General features: G+C 40.8%; 2 protein-coding genes across 6 annotated transcripts in view; both read right to left on the bottom strand.

Annotated features, from left to right (window-relative positions):
* Window positions 1–252: 252 nt before the first annotated feature.
* On the bottom strand, window positions 253–14,712 carry rpia (ribose 5-phosphate isomerase A (ribose 5-phosphate epimerase)). The gene is made up of 9 exons (XM_039786526.1): window positions 14,416–14,712; window positions 13,201–13,261; window positions 12,893–12,948; window positions 12,050–12,109; window positions 10,145–10,209; window positions 9,987–10,055; window positions 9,226–9,367; window positions 3,734–3,833; window positions 253–2,178 (listed from the first exon to the last, which is right to left on the bottom strand). The coding sequence occupies exons 1-9, from the start codon at window positions 14,614–14,616 to the stop codon at window positions 2,081–2,083; spliced, it is 852 nt and encodes a 283-aa protein (XP_039642460.1). The 5' UTR covers window positions 14,617–14,712; the 3' UTR covers window positions 253–2,080.
* A 3,791-nt stretch (window positions 14,713–18,503) lies between these two features.
* Window positions 18,504–23,350, bottom strand: part of slc4a11 (solute carrier family 4 member 11) — a 136,095-nt gene continuing 131,248 nt past the window's right edge. For all 5 annotated transcript variants that reach the window (XM_039786588.1, XM_039786590.1, XM_039786592.1 and 2 more), the window contains one exon: window positions 18,504–19,500. In XM_039786588.1, the coding sequence (XP_039642522.1) occupies window positions 19,434–19,500 (67 nt within the window). In that variant the 3' untranslated portion in view covers window positions 18,504–19,433. The remainder of the gene's footprint in view (window positions 19,501–23,350) is intronic.

Below are 23,350 nucleotides of genomic sequence, written 5' to 3'. Positions count from 1 at the left end.
TTGTTGATTAATAGATTGGTACATAGGAAAATAGCCTATACTCTAAGCCTTAACATTAATAATTGTCTGTAAACTGAAATATATTCAGTTTACTATCAAATCTGCCAACCTAAACACTTTATCAAAATTGTTGCCAATGTATTTGACGATTGACTAATTGAATTATTTCTGCTTTCGTATCTAGTTTTAGAACCAAGTCTGTGTTCCACAAATAAAAAAAATTAAATTAAAAATAAAACAAGGAGGCATTTCTTTTCTCATTACAGTTATGTATTGGTTGACAAACAAAAGAGCACCTTCACAGCAAAAATGATTATCACAGTGAATTAGTAAAGAAAGGAATAAGAGGTCTACAACAACTTGTATCGGACCCAAACTGGGCCATATATTCTCAGTTAACTTTCGCTTTGTCTACACACCACTGAAGCAGATACATCCTCAAATGCATCCAGTTCCATTTGATTTAGAAGAGTAGAATTCACCTCTAATAGTAGAAGACTAATAGAACTGATGCCCGGTACCTAATAACAGTGGCTTGTAGACAAATTTGCATTTACATTTCACAGATGTTCTCCTGAGTCACTCAGAGAGGTGTACATACAAAAGAATAAACACACAAAAATTAATTTTAAGGCATTGTGAGCCAAAAGAACAACAGCTGCATTCCAAAGTGAAATATATCAAGCATCTGTAAAAAAAACTATCACAAGTTTTTAACAAATGATGGTTGTTCCCGTTTTTTTTAAGACTTCAACATGTTTAAATGACCTCATGAAACATGACATATGTTCGCGGGTTTTTTTGGGAGCCGGACACTAATTACCTTATGGATTTATCTATTGTCTTTAAATGCTGCATTTGATACATTTATATATTGAAATATCTTTCCTAAAACCTGATGATGCAGTTTTTATCCTAATTTAGCACTGATTCTGAGTGACAGTGTTCCAACAATAGGACCAGCTACATAATCAATGAATCTGGCTACATCTGAATAAAACAGGCTGCCAAGGCACATACAATGTACTTGTGTTGCTGTTGGTTCCGATTTGAGCTACATCAGTTAGCAATTAACTGTGACCATTTTATAGCACAAGTGCCCATCATCATTACCTCAAAACGTTCTACACGTCACTCTATAGCTACATTTAAAATTAAATTAGGCATGCACCGAATCCAGGGTTTGGCTTCGGCCGAATATTGGGCTTTTTGACGGGGTTAGGTTTTTCCTAAGGTCGGTCCTCTCCCAAGAAATCGTTTGGTCCGTGGCCATCATATGCTAAAATACAACAGCCAGGGAGAAGAACTCCCATATCATGACTGAAGATCTCATTCATTTTTGGAGCTTTTTTTCCAGTTTAAATTAGAATATTAATTACAGAAATTAATTCTGTAAAGTCTTGATGTTATCGAATATAGTTCATATTACTCCTCTTTCTGTGATTTAATGAAACAAAATGACTTCAAGGCATATCAGCTTTCTGACGGCTTACAATGTCTTGAGCCTTCACTTGACGAGTGGACTTCGGTTATTTGCAGCAGCCTACAGTAGCAGATGGCAATAGTTTGACGTGTGATTATAAACTTTTGAATGTAACTTGAATAGCATCATTTCTTTTGATAGAACTGAAAATATAATCTCAAGGCACACCTTAGTTTCATTCTGCGGCACTGCAGTGATTCACAGTACTTAGCAGACATTTAGTCAAACCTGCTAATCACAGGGAGAGCCAACATTCCCAGTGAGACCAGGCAGCCAAACTGAACAATACAGACTGAAGAAAAAAAAAAAAAATAAAAACACTAAGCATATCAGATGCACTTGATTTTACTCATCAGGCACTTTAAAACTCACAGTGTCAGACGCATCACCTGCAGGATGAGAAAAACCAAGTGATCCTCAATTGTATCTGGCTTTGAGATGAGCGAAAACAGCCCAGCTACAGTTTGGTCCAGTTCTGCAGGAGGTGCAGCTCTGTCCAAACACAGTCTGAGACCAGGTGTAAATCATAAACACGGCACTTGTGGGTAAAAGTGAGGTCATTCGGGAGGAGGGACGACCGTGAACATGGCAAACTCTTCAGTTGACGGGAGGATCTCGAACCTGCACGCTTCCATCCTCCATCCCAAAGTAGGCTCGTTCAGCCATGCCGACGAAAAGCCCAGTCTCCACCACGCCTGAAGAGGACACACACACACACACACACACACACACACACACACACACACACACACACACACACACACACACACACACACACACACACACACACACACACACACACACACACACACACACACACACACACACACACACACACACACGTTTGTTAGAATACAAAGATCAAATCCAAATATTAAGGGTGATTACCAAGGTTTTAAATTATAACTATCAGCTTTAGTTTAGAGACAAAACACAACCAACATTTTCCCAAGTCTTCCTTCGGGAAACTGGTTTTGTCCCTCTCTTGCACTTGTGCTTCCCCATTTGTCGGAGGTTGTATGTGATGATCATGTGTTAGCAGCACAATATGCACAACAGGGAAATACTTTGCACATCTATTTCATGCGACGGGTGCGTTAGGAGAGGGACAAGTAGGTCAAAAGTTTCAAACAAACTCCCACACACTGTCTAACTTGCAAAGATACATTTAATTGCAACGTCTCGGTACTAGACCATCAGACAACAAAAAAAAAATGAAGTACTGAAACATTGCCATTAAATTAGGGTTGCACGATAAGAGGGAAATATGCGATAACATTGAATATCACGAGGCTATTACTTGCGATAAACATATTAAAGGGTGCTCAGTTCTGCTGCTTTCAGTATTTGCTAAAAGACAACAAATTTCTTGTTGAATTTAAAACAAACAAAATAATTTTTCATTCAGCATTCTTTTATTGAACAAATCGCACATTGAATTGAATATAAAAAGCACCACTAAAAAAAGGAATGACAGTTACATTTTAATGTGCAGTTTTCTACTGTTATTTTCTTTCAACTAAAATGAAGTCTCTGAGTGTCTTTCGCAATGCATTTATTACGCCAGTTGAGATTGCGACGATTAAAAAAATGCTCATTGCTCATTTTCAGGTTCATAATTGTATTTCGAGGTTATATCAGAATAGGTTTACATGGTTTAATTTTCAGAAAACACCATATTTTTGTTGTACTGCACATTGCTGCAGCTCCTCTTTACACCCTGTGTGTTGAGCTCTCTGTTTTAGCTACAGAGTGAGGCATCTCACTTCTGTTCCATCTTTGTTGGGAGTCGCACATGCTCAGTAGCTAGGTAAGGACTACTAGCCAGTCAGAAGCAGAGTATGAGGGCGGCCCCTGACAGTACCTAGGTAAGGACTACTAGCCAGTCAGAAGCAGAGTATGAGGGCGCGCAGCTAGCAGCTAGGCGAGCATTATAACGTGTGTTACAAAGTGACCACGTCTGTCTCTGAAGTAAAGGCTGGACTACAATAGAGCTGTTTGGAGCAGTTGGTGAACAGTGTTTTCTGTTGGAGATGGTAAGTCCCTTTGGGGGGGACTTTGGGCTTTTTCACTTTGTAAACCTGTAACGTTCACAAAAAAGATATATAACACAATAAAGGAAAGGGGAAAGCCAAAAAGCATGATATGAGCACTTTAAATGAATCTTTGCAAGTTAAACAGTGTGCGGGAGTTTGTTACCAAGCAGCACAATATGCACCAGCGCCTAAACACAGCCACTTTTGTCCTCACCTGGAATCATCTTGATTGCGGTGTTGACTTCCTTCCAGTTCTTGGCGTCCTCAAACTTCCAGTCCAGGATGAAGTTACTGTTGTCAGTGACCACAGGACCCTGGGAGCCAGAAAGACAACTCAGACCTCAAGTCACTTGCCAAAATCATTCACAAGTTAAAAAAACAAAACTTTGTAATCTATCACCCAGCTTACTTGACAACAAGACGTTTCGAACCTGTCTCGATCTTGCCGGTAGCTAGCTCGGCCTGCTAGCAGGCCCGACCGGCATCTTTTAAACGCTAGAAGTTGGTAATTTCATGGCACAGATTAGAACCCAAATTGAAAACGTAAGCACTAAAATTGCTGAACGTTAGAACATTAGGTCAAATTGGTCGTTATTACTGTGACTTATAAAGTGTCAGGTTTAGATCCATCATAGTGTTAATAGTGTCAAAAAAACGTTAGCTGACGTTGTTCAGTAGCTAGCTCAGAGATTATCAGCTAATTAAATTACTGATTTAGCAGGGTTTTTTTTTTACATGGCACTGTATCAGTGTCACATTCTCATTAGGGGCTGAGCCCCCCAAAGGTCTGATCTAGAATCGCCCCCGATAAGCAGAACTGACCCATTCCTAGGGTGACCAGACGCCCCGGTTTGACCGGGACAGTCCCGATTTTCAATCGTTTGTCCCGAGTCCCGACAAAAGCCTGTCGGGACGCTGAAATGTCCCGGTTTACACCAGGAGCTGAGTCAGCCGATTTTGCCGGGTCTTCAGCCCCGAATTTTTTGAGTTTAGCCCCGAATGTAACTTTGTCCAGTTTATTTTTCCGAGGCGAATAGAACGGGCAGCTACGTGCGGGGTCCGACCATGCCGTATTTGTTGCTATCACCTAGCAACCGTCTCTCCGTGAGGAAAGCCGGGTGAAGTTTTGGGAGGAATCCTAGCCCAATCAGTGTAATACATTGATGCCATCAACACAAAGTTTAGGAGCGCAATACTAATGATTTAGTTTGAAGTTCCCGTGATGTGACTTTTCGAGTCTACGGTTCAGACTCAGACACACGGAGCTCTGAAGCAGACCTGCTTGTCCACTCTTTCTGTAAAATGCAGCGCAGCTTCAGGTTTATGGACGCGCTCAGCTGTGGGCATGCTGCGGCAGATGTGTTGCGTTTGTGAGCCGTGTATTTCTGTAGTTTCCGTTTTCCACCTCTGATGTAGAGCAGCGTTCAGTTACTTCTCTAGCTAAACTATTTGTCTCATTCAGAGTCTGTCAGGAGGTCTGAGATCTGCCGTATCAGCAGAGCAATCACGTAATGCACAGCAGCAGACTATGGTGCAGGTATAGATTAGTTTCTGAAATATAGTGACTTTATTCTTGTAATAGCCTACTAACCTAACTTTATTTTTCTCAAAATGTCACGACTCCAAATCACAGAGAACACAGATATACTGTACTTTGAATGTGCACAAAGTTTTGGACATGAGCAGAAATCTTGCTCAAACACATCTGAAATATTACAGTCCAGGGGTCTATTATAAATTAAAATGAATTAATGTATCATTGGAGGTTAATAATTGTCATATGCACATTTAAGGAGGTTACTTCCTCACCAAAAGACACCAAACAGGAAGGAGGAGTAGAAAAAGGTAGAAATATGTGCATAAAAATTCACCAGAATGCAGGAAATGAAGTGGTTGTGTTCAAAATTTTCAATAAATCATTGTAATTCTTTTGGTGTTATTGGAATAAATAACACTTCAAAGAATCGTTTATAGGAAAAATCTCAACATAAATCTCACACTAAACTGAAAAAGGCTGTGGCTGCAATTTTATTGATTTTACAGGAAAAAACACCGTTATTAGATGAGCTAAAACCGGGAAATCTGGTCACCCTACCCATTCCATACCTCGATTGGGTGACAACAGCTTCTTTGGGATTATTAAATGATCATGTGTAACTAGGAGGCAAACGTTGATTAAATAACACATCTGTGATAATCGAGGCTTCCTGGGTAAACCAACTGGGACTTGTCCAGTCATTAGTACACAAACTGCCCCCAGGCTCAACAGCCACAAGGAACAATACAAACATGAAGAGCCAGAATCACAAACACTCCTTTCTCCTGCTGGTCATTTCAAAAGAACGGCGCAGGAAGTCAATCATTTAAGTTGTACTCTAAAGACTGTTAATGAGGCAGATACAGGGCATGTGTAGGTGGTGTGTTTGTCCTCTGGTTCCACTGTTCTCACAAGCCCTTCCCTACTGTAAAATGGGCCCTGTAGAGTATTCTTGTGAACAAACAAGAGTTACCCTTACGTTTCTAACCAAAACATCGTGTGACAAGTGTGTGCAATGAAAATAAGACATTTGCAAAGACAATTTTTAGGGCTGTCAATCGATTACAATATTTAATTGCGATCAATGGTCCATATTTAACTCGTGATTAACCACAACAATTAAATACAATTTTTTTTATCTGTTCTAAATGTACTTTAAAAAGGGATCATTTTCAAGTTTGTAATGCTCTCATCAACATGGAGTGTGGTCAAATACGGTTGCTTTATGCAAATGTTTATTAATATTGCAACAACCCAATACAACGACAAATGTGTAGAATATTCTCCAGAATGTATGCTCAAAATATTTGCTGAAAGCATAATATGGCAAACTCAAGCCCATCAAGCTACAAAATGCATCAGTACGGGTACACCTCAGGGTTGCGTAAGTTCACCGGTCCTGTTCACCCTTTATACTAACGACTGCACTAATAGTCTCCCGGGTAACCTGTTTTTTTAATTTTCTGACAACACTGCCATTCTTAGTCTACTTCATCAGAACTCAGATCCATCACTGTACTTCACGGAAGTCAATACATTTGTTCTGTGGTGTGACAAGAACCATCTCACCATAAACGTAAAAAAAAACAACTGAGGAGATGGTGTTTGACCCTCGGTCGGTGGGGGATCATACCCCTTTGTCCATTCATAGGGAGGATATCAAACAGGTCACTTCTTATCTGGGCATCCACCTGGATAACCTTTTAAGCTGGAGTGACCACCTAGATTATGTACGTTCCCGTTTACAGCAAAGACTATTTCTTACTAGGGCTGTACCGAATACCAATTTTTGATCTTCGAAGCTTCGGTGCTTTTCAACAGCGAATATTCGAAGCTTCGGTGGCGGCCGCAGCGGCGGGGGAAACCAACATTTCCAAACCGCACCTGAAGGCAGCTTTTTTTCACGGTAAAAGAGACAAGCAAGGTGAAGCGACTGCTTTGTTGTTGCAGGACAGTCCCCTGTTACTACAGTAGGCTACGTTTTTACTGTTCGTCATCAACTGCCGTAGCCCATTCACAAGTCACGTTATTTTCCATGAAAATTAAGTGCACATTTTTATCACGTGTAAATGGCGGATAAAAGGAGCTCGTTCTACTTACAGAACTCAGGTGATTTCTCAAGCTTGATGTGCTGTTGTGGTAGGCCAGTTTCAAATTGCATATTTGACACTTTGCCTTTGTCTTGTCCTCACTTAATTTAAAGTTCTCCCACACAGATGAAGTCTTCGGCATTTTTGTCTTCTTTTCGCTGAATTGTGACGGTAATGATGTTCAACTCCTGGGCGTTTTAACTGGGGCATGTGACATGACGTCCCAGTAAAATCTCAAAGTCTCCTATATATTTCGCAGTAGATTAATTTAGACTGATAACTGGTAAAAAGGATAATACATTTTGTTTCCATTTTATTTTCCACAATGTCAAAGCAACGCAGCTTATCCCAAAATACAAGCTCAGGCATGCACTTCTGTCCATGCAAACTGCGCTGTTCTGCGCTCTAGCCAGAGAATACTCCTGTTGCAGGAACACTTTAGTAGTCAAAGAAGAAGTATAATGAGGTTGGGTTGTCCATCCTATTAAAATGGCTAGGCTATATAAGAAAATTGTAAAAGAGTATTATATTTCGAACATATTCAAGCGTGAATGAGAACCGTTTGGAGGGGGATGCCAGGTTGTGCAAAAAAAAAAAAAAAATATTCGAATGTCAAATTTTCAAGTCGAATACCAACCCACCGAATGAATATTCGGGTCCAGCCCTATTTCTTACGTAGACTAAGGGTGTTTGGTGTTAGCCAGAACATCATGTTTTTATTTTATCAGGCAGTGATAGAGCGTGTTATCAGGTTTGGGATGACGGCGTGGTTCGGCAATCTCTCCACACAGTCCAAATCAAAGTCGCAGCGCCTGGTACAGACTGCTATGAAGGTGATGGGGAGGGCTGATAAGCTCCCCTTCAGTCCATCTATGAGCAGTCTGTACTTAGGCAGGCGCGGAGAGTATTGTTGGACCCGTCCCACATCCTTCAAACCAATACGAGCTCTTGCCTTCTGGCAGAAGGTATAGAATCCCTAAAACTAAATTGTTTTAAATACTCCTTCAAAAAATTTTAAAATCGATTGTACGATTTGTAATAGGCCTGAGAAGTGTGCAATAACCCGGTATCCTGCTCTACCAACTGAGCTAATCCGGCCACATAACATTTTTAAATCAATATTTGTGCTCATACAGCTGATCGGAGGTCACAAAGCGAGAGAGTGGGTGGAGGAAACAGGGAGCGCCTAAACAGAGCTAATGGGAACAGGTCAAACAGAGCATCAGTTAGCTCCATGGTTGGCTCACTCACCGGGGAGAGCCGTGCTCATCAGCGGTAAAGTTAACCATCCCGACTGGGACACAGGGTAAGGTGGGTAAGCCGCGAAATATGCGGAATGAAGTAGAGCGAGCCGCTCATCATGCGTACATATGTTTTTGTGGTAACTCATTTTTACCGCGTTCACTTTGACAGCCGTGGGAGGCCTGGGTAGCTCAGCTGCATCCCATGGACAGAGGCTCAGTCTCTCCCCTTTCATGTCATAGCTGTCCTGTCAAATAAAAGGCCTAAAATGCCAAAAAAATATTCTTAAAAACTTTGGACAGCCCTAATTTTACATTGTTTACATCCACATCTACTAGCTTGCAAGTCTTTCATTCGCGACCTTTGCTTGCACACTGCAGCATATTTTGGCACTTTGCCACCGCTTGTAGGTAAGTCAAATAGTGTGACGCCATTGGTAGAAATGTGAGTTACGTCACCAGCTTGCACAAGACAAACTAAATGACACACTTGTGAAAAAAAAGGCTCCATAGTGCTACAAAAGGTCATACAGTCCACAGGGTGCCAGAAATGTGTAGGTACACTGACTTGGTAGCCATTTTGGCCAATAATCTGGTCCAGGGGAGACTGCATTGAGTGATTTATTTGCTGAAGAACAATTAGGCTCTTCTAGTTTTAAAAAGGTATCACCAGCCATCATTCTTAACCCCCCCAAGCCCCTGGAAAGAGAACTAAAGGAAACTAACTGTACAGTATGAAAACAGAATTTCAGACATATACCCAACTGTGAAATTGCTGCTGGAACAAACAGAGGTGTTATGACGACAGAAGACACAGCAAAGCCAATCCTCCACTTACTGCTTTACTGACAGCCATCCGTAAGTTGGCCTCCCCTCCAAAGCGCTTGGCTATCGTCCTGGAGACGGGGACGTATGCCATGGGTATCACCTCAATAGGAACTCCCTTTTTCCACTGCTGGCCCAGAGCCTTGGAGTCCTTCCTGGGAGAGGAGACGCAAGATAAGATCCATATCTGGGCGCGCACACACACATTCACTCTGCAGATTAAACCACGGAGCCCTTGTATTCCTTACAAGAGTATCCTTTAGGTACACAATCTGAAAAGATCTTTTCTGCTGGATCGGAGTTCTACAGAATCATCCAGTTACCGTGTTCATACAATAGCTCGTGTGGGGAAAGTCTCACAAAAACAGGAGAAGTAAAAGAGACACGTAGAGTAGGTGATGATCTAGCTGTGTGGAAACAGGGTGTCCTATATAGTGTCCTATAGCACAGAGTGACTCCAAACGCAGAGACCGTCAGCTAGCTATTTTTATTTATTTATTTTTTTTATTTTTTAAAACGTCTAGTTAATGCTACTAATCACTGGTTATGAAAAGCAAACCACACCACACAAGCAAAGCTTTGATAATGAAGTCTAATACAAACATGCAAGTTTAGAAGTCTAACGAACTTCTTACAAGACAAAAAACCGCTGCCTCTCGACCAGCTAATACATACTGTACACATTCAACAAATCTTCAGTGACAATCCACAAAACAAAGCCACGTTCTCCAGTAATTATCCTTCTCTCATCGAGTTCAGCCAGCTAAGACAAACCTGTAGTCAGCAACGACAACGAAATGTTTGGCACAGCCGGCGACGATCTTCTCCTGAGTCAGGCAGCCGCTGCGAGACAAAGAGAGGACGAGCGTGAGACAGAAATCGGAGGAGACAGCGGCTCAGTTCTGCCGTCAGCGTTACGAAACTGCACTCACCCGCCGCCTTTTATCAGCGTGAGGTCTGCGTCCACCTCGTCTGCGCCGTCAATCGCCACGTCCAGCTGCGTGGGAGGAACGTCAACGCATTATTACAGCAGACAACGAACCGCTGGGTTCATATCGTTCTCCGATTAATAATCAATCTTTGTTTGAATGATCTGATATTGATTAATAAAATACAGAAAGCAATCTTGTGTTCCAAACCGTTCTCCCTATAATGGAACTAGTGCACTGGATATAGTGTGTTCGCCATTTTGTAGTGGTGTTCGAATTCTTCGCGGTAAATGTCACTGACTATACAGTCCACTATAAAATACCCACAATGTACAGCTAATTTGAGTGTACATACGATGTGCCCTAAATGTTAGGGCACATCGTATACCGTATACCACAATCCTGCCAAAACTGAAAAGGAAAAATGGAGCGGGCTTTAGTTTCTAAACAGTGGAAATGTAACATGCAACATATATACTGTATACAACATTTTACTGTCCTCCTGAGGGCTCGCTTTGTTTCAGGGACGTATTCAAAGTGGTTTTGTTTCGGGTTCGTTTACGTGATGCTGGGCGCGCACGCCTCCGGCACACAAATAACTACTGACGCAACTGTCCGAAATCTCGTTTGATCGTTCCCTATATAATCAACACTATATAGGGAATGGACCTTTCTCACAGCAGACATTTTGACTTGTCATAGTAAGAAAAGCCCAGCTGAGATTGATAACCTTAACGATGGCTCAGTTCCATCAAGTGTCCCAGTAAGCTATTTCAGTGAGTCAGCATGCACAATACCAGGACCTCTCCTAAGTGGAATGCAGCCATCAGTAATGGTTTAATACCAGGACCTCTCCTAAGTGGAATGCAGCCATCAGTAATGGTTTAATACCAGGACCTCTCCTAAGTGGAATGCAGCCATCAGTAATGGTTTAATACCAGGACCTCTCCTAAGTGGAATGCAGCCATCATTAATGGTTTAATACCAGGGCCTCTCCTAAGTGGAATGCAGCCATCATTAATGGTTTAATACCAGGGCCTCTCCTAAGTGGAATGCAGCCATCATTAATGGTTTAATACCAGGGTCTCTCCTAAGTGGAATGCAGCCATCATTAATGGTTTAATACCAGGGCCTCCCCTAAGTGGAATGCAGCCATCATTAATGGTTTAATACCAGGACCTCTCCTAAGTGGAATGCAGCCATCATTAATGGTTTAATACCAGGGCCTCTCCTAAGTGGAATGCAGCCATCAGTAATGGTTTAATACCAGGGCCTCTCCTAAGTGGAATGCAGCAATCAGTAATGGTTTAATACCAGGACCTCTCCTAAATGGAATGCAGCCATCAGTAATGGTTTAATACCAGGGCCTCTCCTAAGTGGAATGCAGCAATCAGTAATGGTTTAATACCAGGACCTCTCCTAAGTGGAATGCAGCCATCAGTAATGGTTTAATACCAGGGCCTCTCCTAAGTGGAATGCAGCCATCAGTAATGGTTTAATACCAGGGTCTCTCCTAAGTGGAATGCAGCCATCAGTAATGGTTTAATACCAGGGCCTCTCCTAAGTGGAATGCAGCCATCAGTAATGGTTTAATACCAGGGCCTCTCCTAAGTGGAATGCAGCCATCAGTAATGGTTTTGAATACACCTGTCCTACTATGACATGTCAACATGTCTGCCGTGAAAAAGGTCTATACACAGCTACTGGCAATACTCAGCCCAACAACAAGCCCCCCTCTGGATTCAGAATTAGCAACAGTCAGCTCCACCATTCTTGTCTTCTCTGCGGCTACACGGGCATCATGTTCACAACGCTCAAATTCATGCCGACAGGGTTTGAGCGCCAACATATTGCGGCCCTTCCTCGCTGCCATGGCTTTCGGGTTCGTTTGTAATGAGCTCACCGTACCTCTGGGTGCCTGTCCAGATCCGACAGCGCCAGGCCGTGCTGCAGAATCAGCTGACGAGCCTGTGGGAGGACAAGCCCAGAGATGGGACACAATGTGACCAGCAGGAGACCAGAGTTGGTGCAGGTTTCACCAAGTCAAATTTAAGACTTTAAGACCATTGTGAATGTAATTTAAGACCTTTATCACACATCAATTAAGCCCTAAATTCAGTTTTATCGCTGAAGAATAAAATCTGTTTTAGGTCTGTGGTCCAATCCGAAAGAGACTAGAGCCAATAACACGAAACATGATTGACTGCCATGTAAGTTGCATGTTGGTCTCATTTGTAGTTGTAATAGAGCGACTTATATTTGGACTAGCGTAAGAAAGAAATACAACACCACAGAATAAAAAATAAATAAATAGGAGCATTAGAGGTAGCGGTGCGGGAGGTCGGAAAATTAAGACTTGTTTAAAATTATTTACCACCTAGAACACGGTACTTCAGCAAATTTAAGACTTTTTAAGGCCCTGCAGAAACCCTGGAGACGTGAGACAAAAAGCTGAGAAAAAAACTGCAATACTCTTTGTACTTTTGTGCATGTTCTTGTAGAAATGGAATGAATTTTCTCTTGCAAGTCACTCTGAATAACGTAACATTTAGATGTTAAAAACAAGAAAAAAAGAGAAGATTGTGTGTGGTAATGAAGCCACAATGTTGAAACACATGCTGTTGCCACTGTGTATACATCATTACGCCACGAGGACAGGGTGCGAAACTACTAGTTCGAACACTGCACGAGGATGAATACTATTCAAAGTCATGTTGGCCTATAAGTTAACACTAAATGTTCCAAACCAACCTGGAAAGAGGTGGGCACACACACGATGTTGAGTTTCTCCTGACGCACTCTCTCAGCTGGAATAAACAGCATACACAAAGCAACCTTAAGCATGGCTAAGTGTGGCTGCTTCTGCTGTTGTTTTTAAGCAATTCACTTGTAATGATAAATCAGAAAAAAATAATTTTTACATAAAAAAGGTTTCCAATACATACACATCGGAGCAGACTGAACTTTAAAATCAAAAAGTAAGAATTGAGCTTTAATCTTACTGTGGCCAAGTTAGTGTTTAAAAAGACAAAAGTCAGTTGGTCAGTGGTTTCACTCACCTAATCTGTCCACAGCATAGACAATGGTTGATCCGCTGCCCACTCCAACCACCTGGTTGTTCTATGACAGACAGAAAATGGGGTCCCAGCCTAGTCCATTGCGGTCCATGGATACAGGTTGGGTGTAACTGTCCACCAAATTGGGAGAAAGGGGTATAAAATCTGATACAAATTTATGAAAAAACGAAATGTGGGAACATAGGGCCTAATTTTTGAAAATAAAAATGTTAGAAATGTGGTAACTGTGGGAAAATAGGGCCTAATTTTGAAGAAAAAAAAATCTTAGAAATGTGGGAACATAGGGCTGTGGGAACATAGGCACGCGCCCCAGAAAATAACTCAACTTGATGGAAACATTTCACACCAGGCCCTAAAAGTGGCCGGGAACTAAAAAAAAAAAAAACTGCCATGAGCTGACACTGACTTGACTGGAGGTGAAATGAAGTGGAGAGCAGTACTGGATATGTGAAATATTAAAGTGTATTTATGGGTTTATTGGGTTTTCTTTTCCACAGACTCATACAGGAACAAAACACCATGAACACATGAATATGCAAGTCTTAAATTACAGCCTCGAAAATACAATGAAGTTCAAAATAAGTTGAAGTACGTAACAGTTTCAACAACATATCACACGCCTTGATACCATTTTGTCCACTTCTTGTAGCGGATATTTCATGACCAAAACTGTCCATGTCACGTTCCTGCTCTGTCGTAGTTCAATTATATAATGTGTAATTGCAAACTGATACTTTATTACACCATGCGTAATACACGACACAGAATACAGCCTCTCTGTCAGCTTCTGTTTGTCATTCAGGCTGCAGGTTTAAGCCACGTATAACATCTATTTCTGTTTGTCCATCAGTTAAAACCACACTGACCGTTCTATTAGCAGCTAACACAAGCTATCTATGACATACGGTTAGTATATTTATAGTCCTTAATTCTGAACAAAGTTAGCCCACTGTCCCGGGCCAAGCATGCATAACACTAAGCTAATTCCCTCTCAAACCGTGCAGGTTAGGTAACGGCAATACGTTAGCAAGCTAGGCTACATTACGGTCTGCCTCTGTTTGTATAGTAGCTAACTTTGCTAGCATGCAGTATCCGAGAACGTAGCCAAGAATACACATGACTGAGCTGCTGGAAACTAAAAGCTAGCAGGCTGTGGACACTTGTGGATATATCAGCTAACAGTGACAGTTAATGTACCTGGACGTGGTTATCCACCGCGGCGTAAGCTGCCAGTTTCTTCGCTTCCTCTGCCATGTTGTTCGCGACGGAGCGACTGAACAGACACACGTGTTTCTGGCTGCTGCTGCTGCTGCTGCTGAGAGCCACCAGCCTCAAGGATGCTGAAGAGAGAACTCCAGCTGCCAAGGTACCGAAGGAGACCCACCCCTGAAGTTTCATGACCCGGCCCCCGAAGAGACGGTCAGACGTCAGACAGGGCACACTTCTTCCGCACCAGGAATCTAACGACTTGGAGATCTGCGGTTATCTGCGCAGGTGCAACACAGCGGCAGCCCCATATGGACACCTGTTATTATACATCAATGTACTGGACGGACAAACAGAGTCTGCACTCAGAGAAGTTCACCTGTAGAGCAAGTATTCAGATCCTTTACTGCAGTACAAGTACTAATACCACACTGTAAAAAGACTATATTACAAGTAAAAGTCTTGCATTGAAGAGGTTGTTTAATTACGAAAAAGTAATCAGTGCAGAAAAATGTCCCCTGTGACTGTTAAACATGCAACTGATTCTTTTTTTATTTTGTCTCTCATTTCTCCATTAATTGAATAATTGATTGTTTGGTTTGTAAAAAATGTAAAAACAGTGAGAGAAAAAAGGACACCTTTACAATGTTTGTTTTGTCCAACCTACAAACCTCAAAGATATTTACATTTTTTTAAGGATTTAAATAATTAAAAGAAGTCTGAACCATGACATGATTTTGTCTGAAAACTGACTTAAACTATCATCAAAAAAGTTGCTTTTATAGTCAAACTTTTCATACACGCTTTACTTAATTTGTAAAGTAACTAGTAACTAAAGTTGCCAGATAAATGTAGTGCAATAAAATATTTCCCTCCCTGTAAAACAAAAGAAACCCGAGAACCTCAGAATTGTACTTAAGTACAATACTAGAATAAATGCACTGAGTTATATTCCATCTCCAGTTTGTCATGTTTTTTTTTGTGGGGATTGTTTCTGTGCAATATCTAAAAAAAAATACCAAAATACATCCTGATGATTTTCAGAGCAAGGGAGCTGAAAATCTTAAGTTTGTCCTGAGGGTGGCGCCAGAGGAAAAGCTATGGGGTCAGTCGAATTGAAAAGGTTCATCCCTTTGGGAGCATGACTGAGCTCAGCAATGATCATAACATTCATATCAGATAGATTATGAGATTTATTGTGTGCAAAGTTGATATTTTGGCCTGAGGGTGGTGCAAGAGGTAAGCGTTAAGTAAAGTAAATACATTAATTCTCTAGAGAGCTGGACATTTGCTCTGTCGATCTGCAAATTAGATTTTGAGGTTTTTGTTGTGCACAGCAGAGAGCGCAGTTGTCATTTCAGCTTTGGGAGGGACATAGAACTTAGAACTGGGGCAGCACTTCAACCAGTCTTCACCAATAAGACTCATGTGTTTTTAATGGGAAATGTTCCCCGTCCATCCTATTGTTCTCTCTTGTGTCCTCCCTACTTTGGGAAATATAAAACACATTTGTCTAGAATAAAACATTGTTTCATTAAATAAAAAGACCAAATGTAAAATTCTGTTAAAACAAGCATCTGTACAAAATCTTTTCCATAATAAAATACAATTAGAAAATGTCGATTTAAATCAGGAACTATGTAGACTGGCATTGCCAGACCTATCTCCACAGCGCTGCGGAGGGGACTACATAAACAAGACTACAAAGCTGCCCTGACGTAACTGCTAGCTTTCAGTATTTCATACTGGATACCACTGCCACAGTTTGGTTGGTACCAAAAGGTGTAAAGGTTCCAGACCCAGGTTCCATTTGGGGTTACACTTGCTTGAAACAAAGTGTTATCTTTTACATAAAGAGATGGTCTGGTTTAATAGCTCCACAACAGATTTGTGTCCTGCAAATTCACTGCGTAGATGTACAACTCAACCTTTTATGATACCTTATAATGGAACAAAGTGAATAGTCAAGGGGGTCAAATCTCTGTCCTGAATCCTCCTCTAAAAGCCATTAATATACACATCATTATTATATTATTCAGAGAATGGTTTTGTGGTCAATACACACACACACACACAAATACTTACATCACTACTACTTTTTATTTGGCAAACAGCTCGAGATAGTCTCTTTTTCAGTGTACAGTATATATATACACACATATGTATATATAAACTATAGTAAACCAACACATTCTGTCTTAAACCATTTTTTTCTCATTTTTACATATTATAGCTGATCTTTTTGACAAAAAATTACAGATTCTGTTTGACACCTAAATTAGTATGCTATATAAAAATCCACACATCTTACATTCATGATTAGAAAAAAGTAGGTTATATGAAATCAGGAAAAGGAAAGGAAAGAAAAAACACCACAGTACGCAATTTCAAACAAATTCAATTAGGAAGAAGGGAGTCAAGGTTTCACAAATGTCTATCACTCTGAATCCAATGTTTAGTCCTCCGAGAGAAGTTTGCTGCTATTCCAAAATCATCAGCACAGAGAAGATATCAAGGAACAACAATACTGTCACATAAGAAGAAGAATGGTTAAATCTCTGTACTCGGCACAAAGTTAGAAACTAATACCTTGCCATGGATTATAATGGATAACTTGATAAAAACTAAACTTTGCATTGCAAACTGTACATATTACTTCATACCTCACAATCTCTCTCCTCTCTCACCAGTGCTGTTTTAAGCCTTCATCCAGAGATTATGCAAATGCCCAAAGAGCTTCCCTTTCATGCCTTGCTATCTCGGCATGAGACATCTGTTTAAATTGGACATCTTTCTCACATCTATAAGACAAAGTTGAACAGAACTGCATGAGGGAGCTGCCATTTAGATATTGGAAAAGCAAGTACTTTAAACCGTAATAAAATCCAGCACTGAGAAAGCCTTGTTGACAGGCATGCTTTTTTTCATTCTTCTTCTCCTTGATGTGTGCAATAATTGAATCAGCACAGAGCAGTTTTTATACCGTGAGGGTGGACTGAAAAGTTTGTCTTAAAAATACAGCTGGCCTGTCTTTTCGCTGTGAAACTCGAATCTCACCAGTGAAGTTCTGTTTTTTTATACACAGTATTGCTGAATATTGAGCGTTGCATTCGGTTTATTGAGAAGTTACTGTTTTGACTTGCTACTTCTTTTTTTCTTCTTTTTTTTATAATCGTAGGATACATGTCTATTGGCATCACATTGTATCAAAAACCCAGATGAGTCATGCTTTGAGCAAACCGGCGCTCGCTTAGAAATTATCTTTTTTTTGTTCTTTTTGTACTGTAGATAACAAGATACTCTTTCCAGACATCTGGATTGTTACATGACAACATTTGCAAGCATTGATCTAATCATAACATCTAAATATAAAACAAAACCAGATTATTCTAAAACTCAGCTTTGAATACTTGTTCACAAAAATAAAAATAAAAAAAAGAGATGCATTTTGTTGCTCACAAACGCTTTCTTTATCTTTATTTTTCTTTTTTTCCTGTTTGTTTTACCTTTACCTGACTTCCATCTTTACTAGCAACGCACCAGAACTGTGTTGGACTTTGCCATGGAGCTGGAAGGGACTTTGATATGTAAACACTGCGGCAAAGCCAGATGTACGACGAGACACTCAAAACACAGGAATCAGTAACTGTGGAATGTAAAGGAGCAAACGGACAATTACAAACCACTTTCCAGTTCGGGATAAACATATACAATTCTCATTTTATACTTAAAAGATAAACTGTCATGGTAAATAAATATTCTATTTGAATTTAACCTAGAAATCTGTTTTGTATATTGCCATAATATATTCTAATATATTCATAATTTGATAAAGATTTCACTATATGATTTGGTTTGTGCTGTCGTTCTAAATAATTGTAATATGTTTGTAATATATACCTGTGGAATGTTTTTTATTTTTTTATTTGGTTGAGTAAATTAAATTAAACTCCACCTTAAAAATGAGCTTCTCTAAAGAGTTGGCAGTAAGCTAGATGAAGGACAGACTAGTAATGTACACAACACCCACCCCCACCACCCCCCACCACCCCCATATATATATACACACACACACACACACACACACACACACACACACACACACACACACACACACACACACACACACACACACACACACACACACACCCCTTTGCCTCCTTGATGAACACTGACATTTGCTGGAATGACTTAGAAACTAAATATGCACGGGCACAAGAGTCCTTGGTAGAAAAAGGGGGATCACAGCTAAAAGGTGCAGGAATGTAAAGGTTTTAACACTGCACAATGACAGAATGACAAAAAGTACAGCTTTACTTTGCAGTGGCTTAAATGCAGTGTTCTTACCAGCTAATTCACCACAGGAAAAAAAAAAGTATTTATCAACACAGTGTAAGTATGCAATATTTCCCCGAATGACAGTGTAAAAACACAATGTGAGTGCAAAGTGTCAAAAAAAAAATATATATATATTGTTCATACTTACATTGTGCCATTACACCTTTCTACGTACTCTACAATGTACACTGGCAGCATTTTTAATTACTTACACAGTATTAGTGAGTACTTTTAGCTTAACACACAGATGAATACACTTCAGTAAGGATATTGTAATTATATTGATATGGCGTGAGAGGAGAACGTGGAGGTATATATGGCACGGAACAAGCTGACGGGGTCAAACGGAGGTGAAACAGGGAGTTCTGGACGCTCCTGTTCTTCGGTAGAACTTTCCCTCAGAGAGATGCTGTCTGTCCACGTTTGGAAATATTTCCAACAGCTCTCATCTCTCTTTCTCACGCGACTTCCCTCATTTCCAGTGCTTCCCCTGTAAGAATGTTCTTATCAGATAATAAAAAATCCAAACAGTCGGTTATTCTCCTTTTTGCTTCCGTACAGTGTTGCATTGAAAAATATCTTGTCGTTTTTTTAATCCTCATTTCCTTTCATTTTCTCAATTCCAGACCCCTTCTTTTTTTGGTGGATCCAGAGCTTGTCTCCATCTGTGGCTACATGTGTTGGGCATCCATTATGTCCAAGTATTTGGCCTCAATGATATGAGGAAGCACGTTGTTCCTAAACACAGAGCACATAGAATCCATGTAAGTCGTTATTTGTTAGACCGGCACTGAGAAAGAAAACCGGAGGAAACAAACCAGCAAACCATCAGAATGTCAGATGTTATCAGACCAGATTTATCACTTCCTTCTCAGCAGTACCAGTGAACAAGAGATGGAATCAACGATATAGTGGTGGCTGATAGAAGTATGGCACAAGAGCTCTGGGTGGGAACATGCTGCATATCCTGTATATCAACTACAAAATGATATACCCAAAGGGAAAATCTTCAAGACAAATGATTTTTCTTTTTAATGCAGGAGAATTACAACTGCTGCTGTTGAGGCAGCACAAACGGCATTCAGTCCCTCCAGAAAAACGCGATTATGTGATCGCATAATTCAATGCATAATCAGCCAAAGTCCGCATATTCATGTGGGGGCCGCATTTTTTCAAATATGCTGCACTTTCGCCACATAAGTTGCCGATTTCCGCGCAAAATATACGGTGCTTGCATGATTTCATACTCCCTGCATTTTCATTGCAAAAAAGTCACACATATCTTAGCAGAAAGTTGAAAAATGTTCGCGTTTACTCTCTTAATACATCCATGTTTACTTCACACAAGGGCAGCCATTTTCCCCTGTTGCCATGGGAACGTTATGAAGTGACGTAATTACGCAACGTGAACATCATCGAAAAGCAGGTGTTGGAGGTTGAATTTGACATGTACCTTGAGTCTCTTAAGTTGGTATCCAATAAGAAAGCTATCTTAATATCTGATATTATCTGAAATTTCTTTGTTTAAGTGCTCCTGCTGTCTATATTATTAACGATTTTTGTCTCTTTTGTATCTTTTATTTCCCTCTGTTTAGACTATTACTTTTATTTTTACTTTAATATTATGTTATTTGTATATATTTTTGTATCTTATTTGTTTACTTATTGCAATGACTGAATATCTGTAAACTATTTTTGGAAATTAAGTTTAAAAAAAGCAGGGTGTTGGGGGAATCACTTTTTCTTCTCTTTTTCATCAAACCGCAGTTGTTGCAAGTTCCCGCATTTTTTGCAAGTTCCCGCATTTTTTGCAAGTTCACGCAATGCCATCGCATAAAATTGCATAAATATCCCACATATTCCATCGCATTTTTTAAGAAAACATGCCGCATAATCAAGGATTTTTGCCCGCAACAATCACAAACAAACTCCGCGTTTTTCTGGAAGGACAGGGCATTAGGCCAGACACAGCACTGTTGAAAAAAACATGCTCTGGTTTATTAGCATTTCTTTAAACCAATCACAATCGTCTTGGGCGGCGTTAAGCCCCGGATGGCGCCACGGTGCCATGGCAAAATAGCCTCGGGAAGGAACTTGTGTTAGTGGAACGTGTACGTTCAAAAGTTGTTTTAGAAAGAGAAAACTCAGATTGGACAGATAGCTAGCTAGCTGTCTGGATTTAGTAGTACGGATTGTGGGCACAGCCAAGGTACCCTTGAGCAAGGCACTGGGCCCCTTTAATGGGCAGCCCCCTCACTCTGACATCTGTCCGTTAGTGCACGTATAAGGTCCTGTTTGTGCATGTGTGTGTATTTCGGGCCTGTGTGTAATGTGTAACACCGACAGAGTGTAAAAATGTAGTTTCCCCTTGCAGGATTCATAACGTTGTTTTCTTGTAGTGACAGAGAATCAGCCGACTCTGCATTTCGTTTGGTTAACTGGTGTGGTTCAGTCTTTTTGTTTTGATTAGCGCTGTTTGACGACGCAGCTGTTTCTAGCCACTGAACCAGCAGCAAACGGCACACAGACACAGTCAGAGACTAGCTGGTGAACATAGTGGAGCATTTAGCCATAACCAATAGCAAATGTATAAGTTCATATGTCAATGTTGTGTGGCCAATTTGCTGCACTGTCCTCAAGTGCCCCGAAAAGGTGACGTATGCTAGATCGGATCCACTAGACGTGTCGACGACTGTCGGGATTGGTTAGGGTAAGGTGTTAGAATAACAGGGTAAGCCAATCTTCTTTCACCTCCGCAAAATCGCTAAAAATCAGACCCTCACTCACACCCCCCGCTGCTGAAAGACTCGTTCACACCTTCATCTCCTCCGGACAGGACTACTGCAACTCACTTCTCCTCGGCATCAGCTCTACCAACATCAACCGACTCCAACTGGTCCAGAACTCAGCTGCCCGACTCATCACCCGCTCCAAATCCTGGCACCACATCACTCCAGTCCTAAAACAACTCCACTGGCTTCCTATCTCCCACTGGATCACTTACAAAATCCTGGTCCTCACCTACAAAGCCCTCCACCATCTGGCCCCCTCAGACCTCACTGACCTCCTCTCCCCCTACCAACCCTCACGGTCCCTCAGATCCACCTCAGCTGGTCTCTGTATCCAAAAGTCCAACCTCCGCAGTTTTGGGGACAGAGCATTCTCCAGGGCAGCTCCCAGGCTCTGGAACTCCCTCCCACAAGAGATCTGCACCTCCGAGTCCCTCACCATCTTCCAGTCTCGCCTCAAGACCCATCTCTTCACCACTGCCTATCCCTAGCCCCACGCCCCTCCCCTTTTCATCCGTGCCTGAATCCTGTTTTGTTTGTTTGTCTTTATTATCTATACCTGCCCTGTAAAGCGACTCTGAGTTTGTGAAAAGCGCTATAAAATTCAATTTATTATTATTATTATTATTATAAGAATAAGGCGGGCCACGAGGCACGTCCTTTGACGTTGACACATCTAGCGGATCCGATCTAGCATCTACCCGAAAAGGTTTCAATAACAAAAGAGTTAGCCTTAATGAGAGGTGAAGACTACTATAAACAGCAGTTGTCTAGTCTTGGGGTGGATTTTGCAGTTAGAAATATTATTTGGATGCTTTTGACACATTTAGCTCTTCACTGAACAACTTTGTGACACTGTGACGTTGCATCATTGAAGCCATTCTGAACTGCCAGTTGGTGTGATGTCACCACTGGATCAGGCTTTAATAATGGTATGTAATGTAAGGGTGTGGAAATGAACTCCAACCAGTGTGTTTCAGCAAACTTGGGTATGGGGCTCTGAAAAAACTAACTTTAACCAAACCGATCATTTGGTTTAAAAAAAGAAAAGAAAATAAGTCACAAAGGTGCTTCACAGACACAAAAATAGGAAAATACTAGTAAGTAATACTAAGTACTGGGTAAATAAAGTTGACTTTCTTTAGAGTTGAACAGTTTTTCCAAATGAAAAACATAATTTTTTATTGAATATATTCCACTAGTTTGATGCACCAAAGAAAGTCAAGGACTGTGGTAAATTATTCTGCGAATTTACAAATAACATATATAATGCACAACACCCATCTGCTGTCAGTGCTGCAGCCACTGTTTTCACACATTTGGTTTTGTGCGGCACAAAACATTTGTATCTCGACTGCCAGATGTTTCCAAAAAGAAACACATTAGACCCAAAGGAAATCAATTGAGAAATTAAATTAAGATTAATCAAGAAAACTAGAAATGTCAACTTTATTCCCCCAGAAGGTAGTGTTTAGAAAGATATGTGGTTTTGACAACAATATAGTGCAAGCATTTTGTGAGAAATAAAGGGGTGAATCTCAACACAAATTGCAACAGAAACTCTTTCTTATAAAAGTCTTCTCAATAGCATATAACAAGTCCTAAGAGATCCAAGTGGTGGAGACAAAAAAGGATCTTACTCTTTAAAAAAAAAAGCTCTCTCTCTGAAGGGATCCTTTCCATAATGTTGTCAGACACTGAGCCTGTCAGCGGCACAAACAGCACTTTTAGTGGACGGAGGCTGACAGTGTGCATTTTCCGTTGCAGCGTTCTCACTCAATACTGCACCAAGTAGGGTC

This window comes from Perca fluviatilis, chromosome 20 (genome assembly GCF_010015445.1).
Source record: "Perca fluviatilis chromosome 20, GENO_Pfluv_1.0, whole genome shotgun sequence".
Classification (NCBI taxonomy): Eukaryota; Metazoa; Chordata; class Actinopteri; order Perciformes; family Percidae; genus Perca; species Perca fluviatilis.
This window is presented reverse-complemented; position numbering and strand designations above follow the sequence as displayed.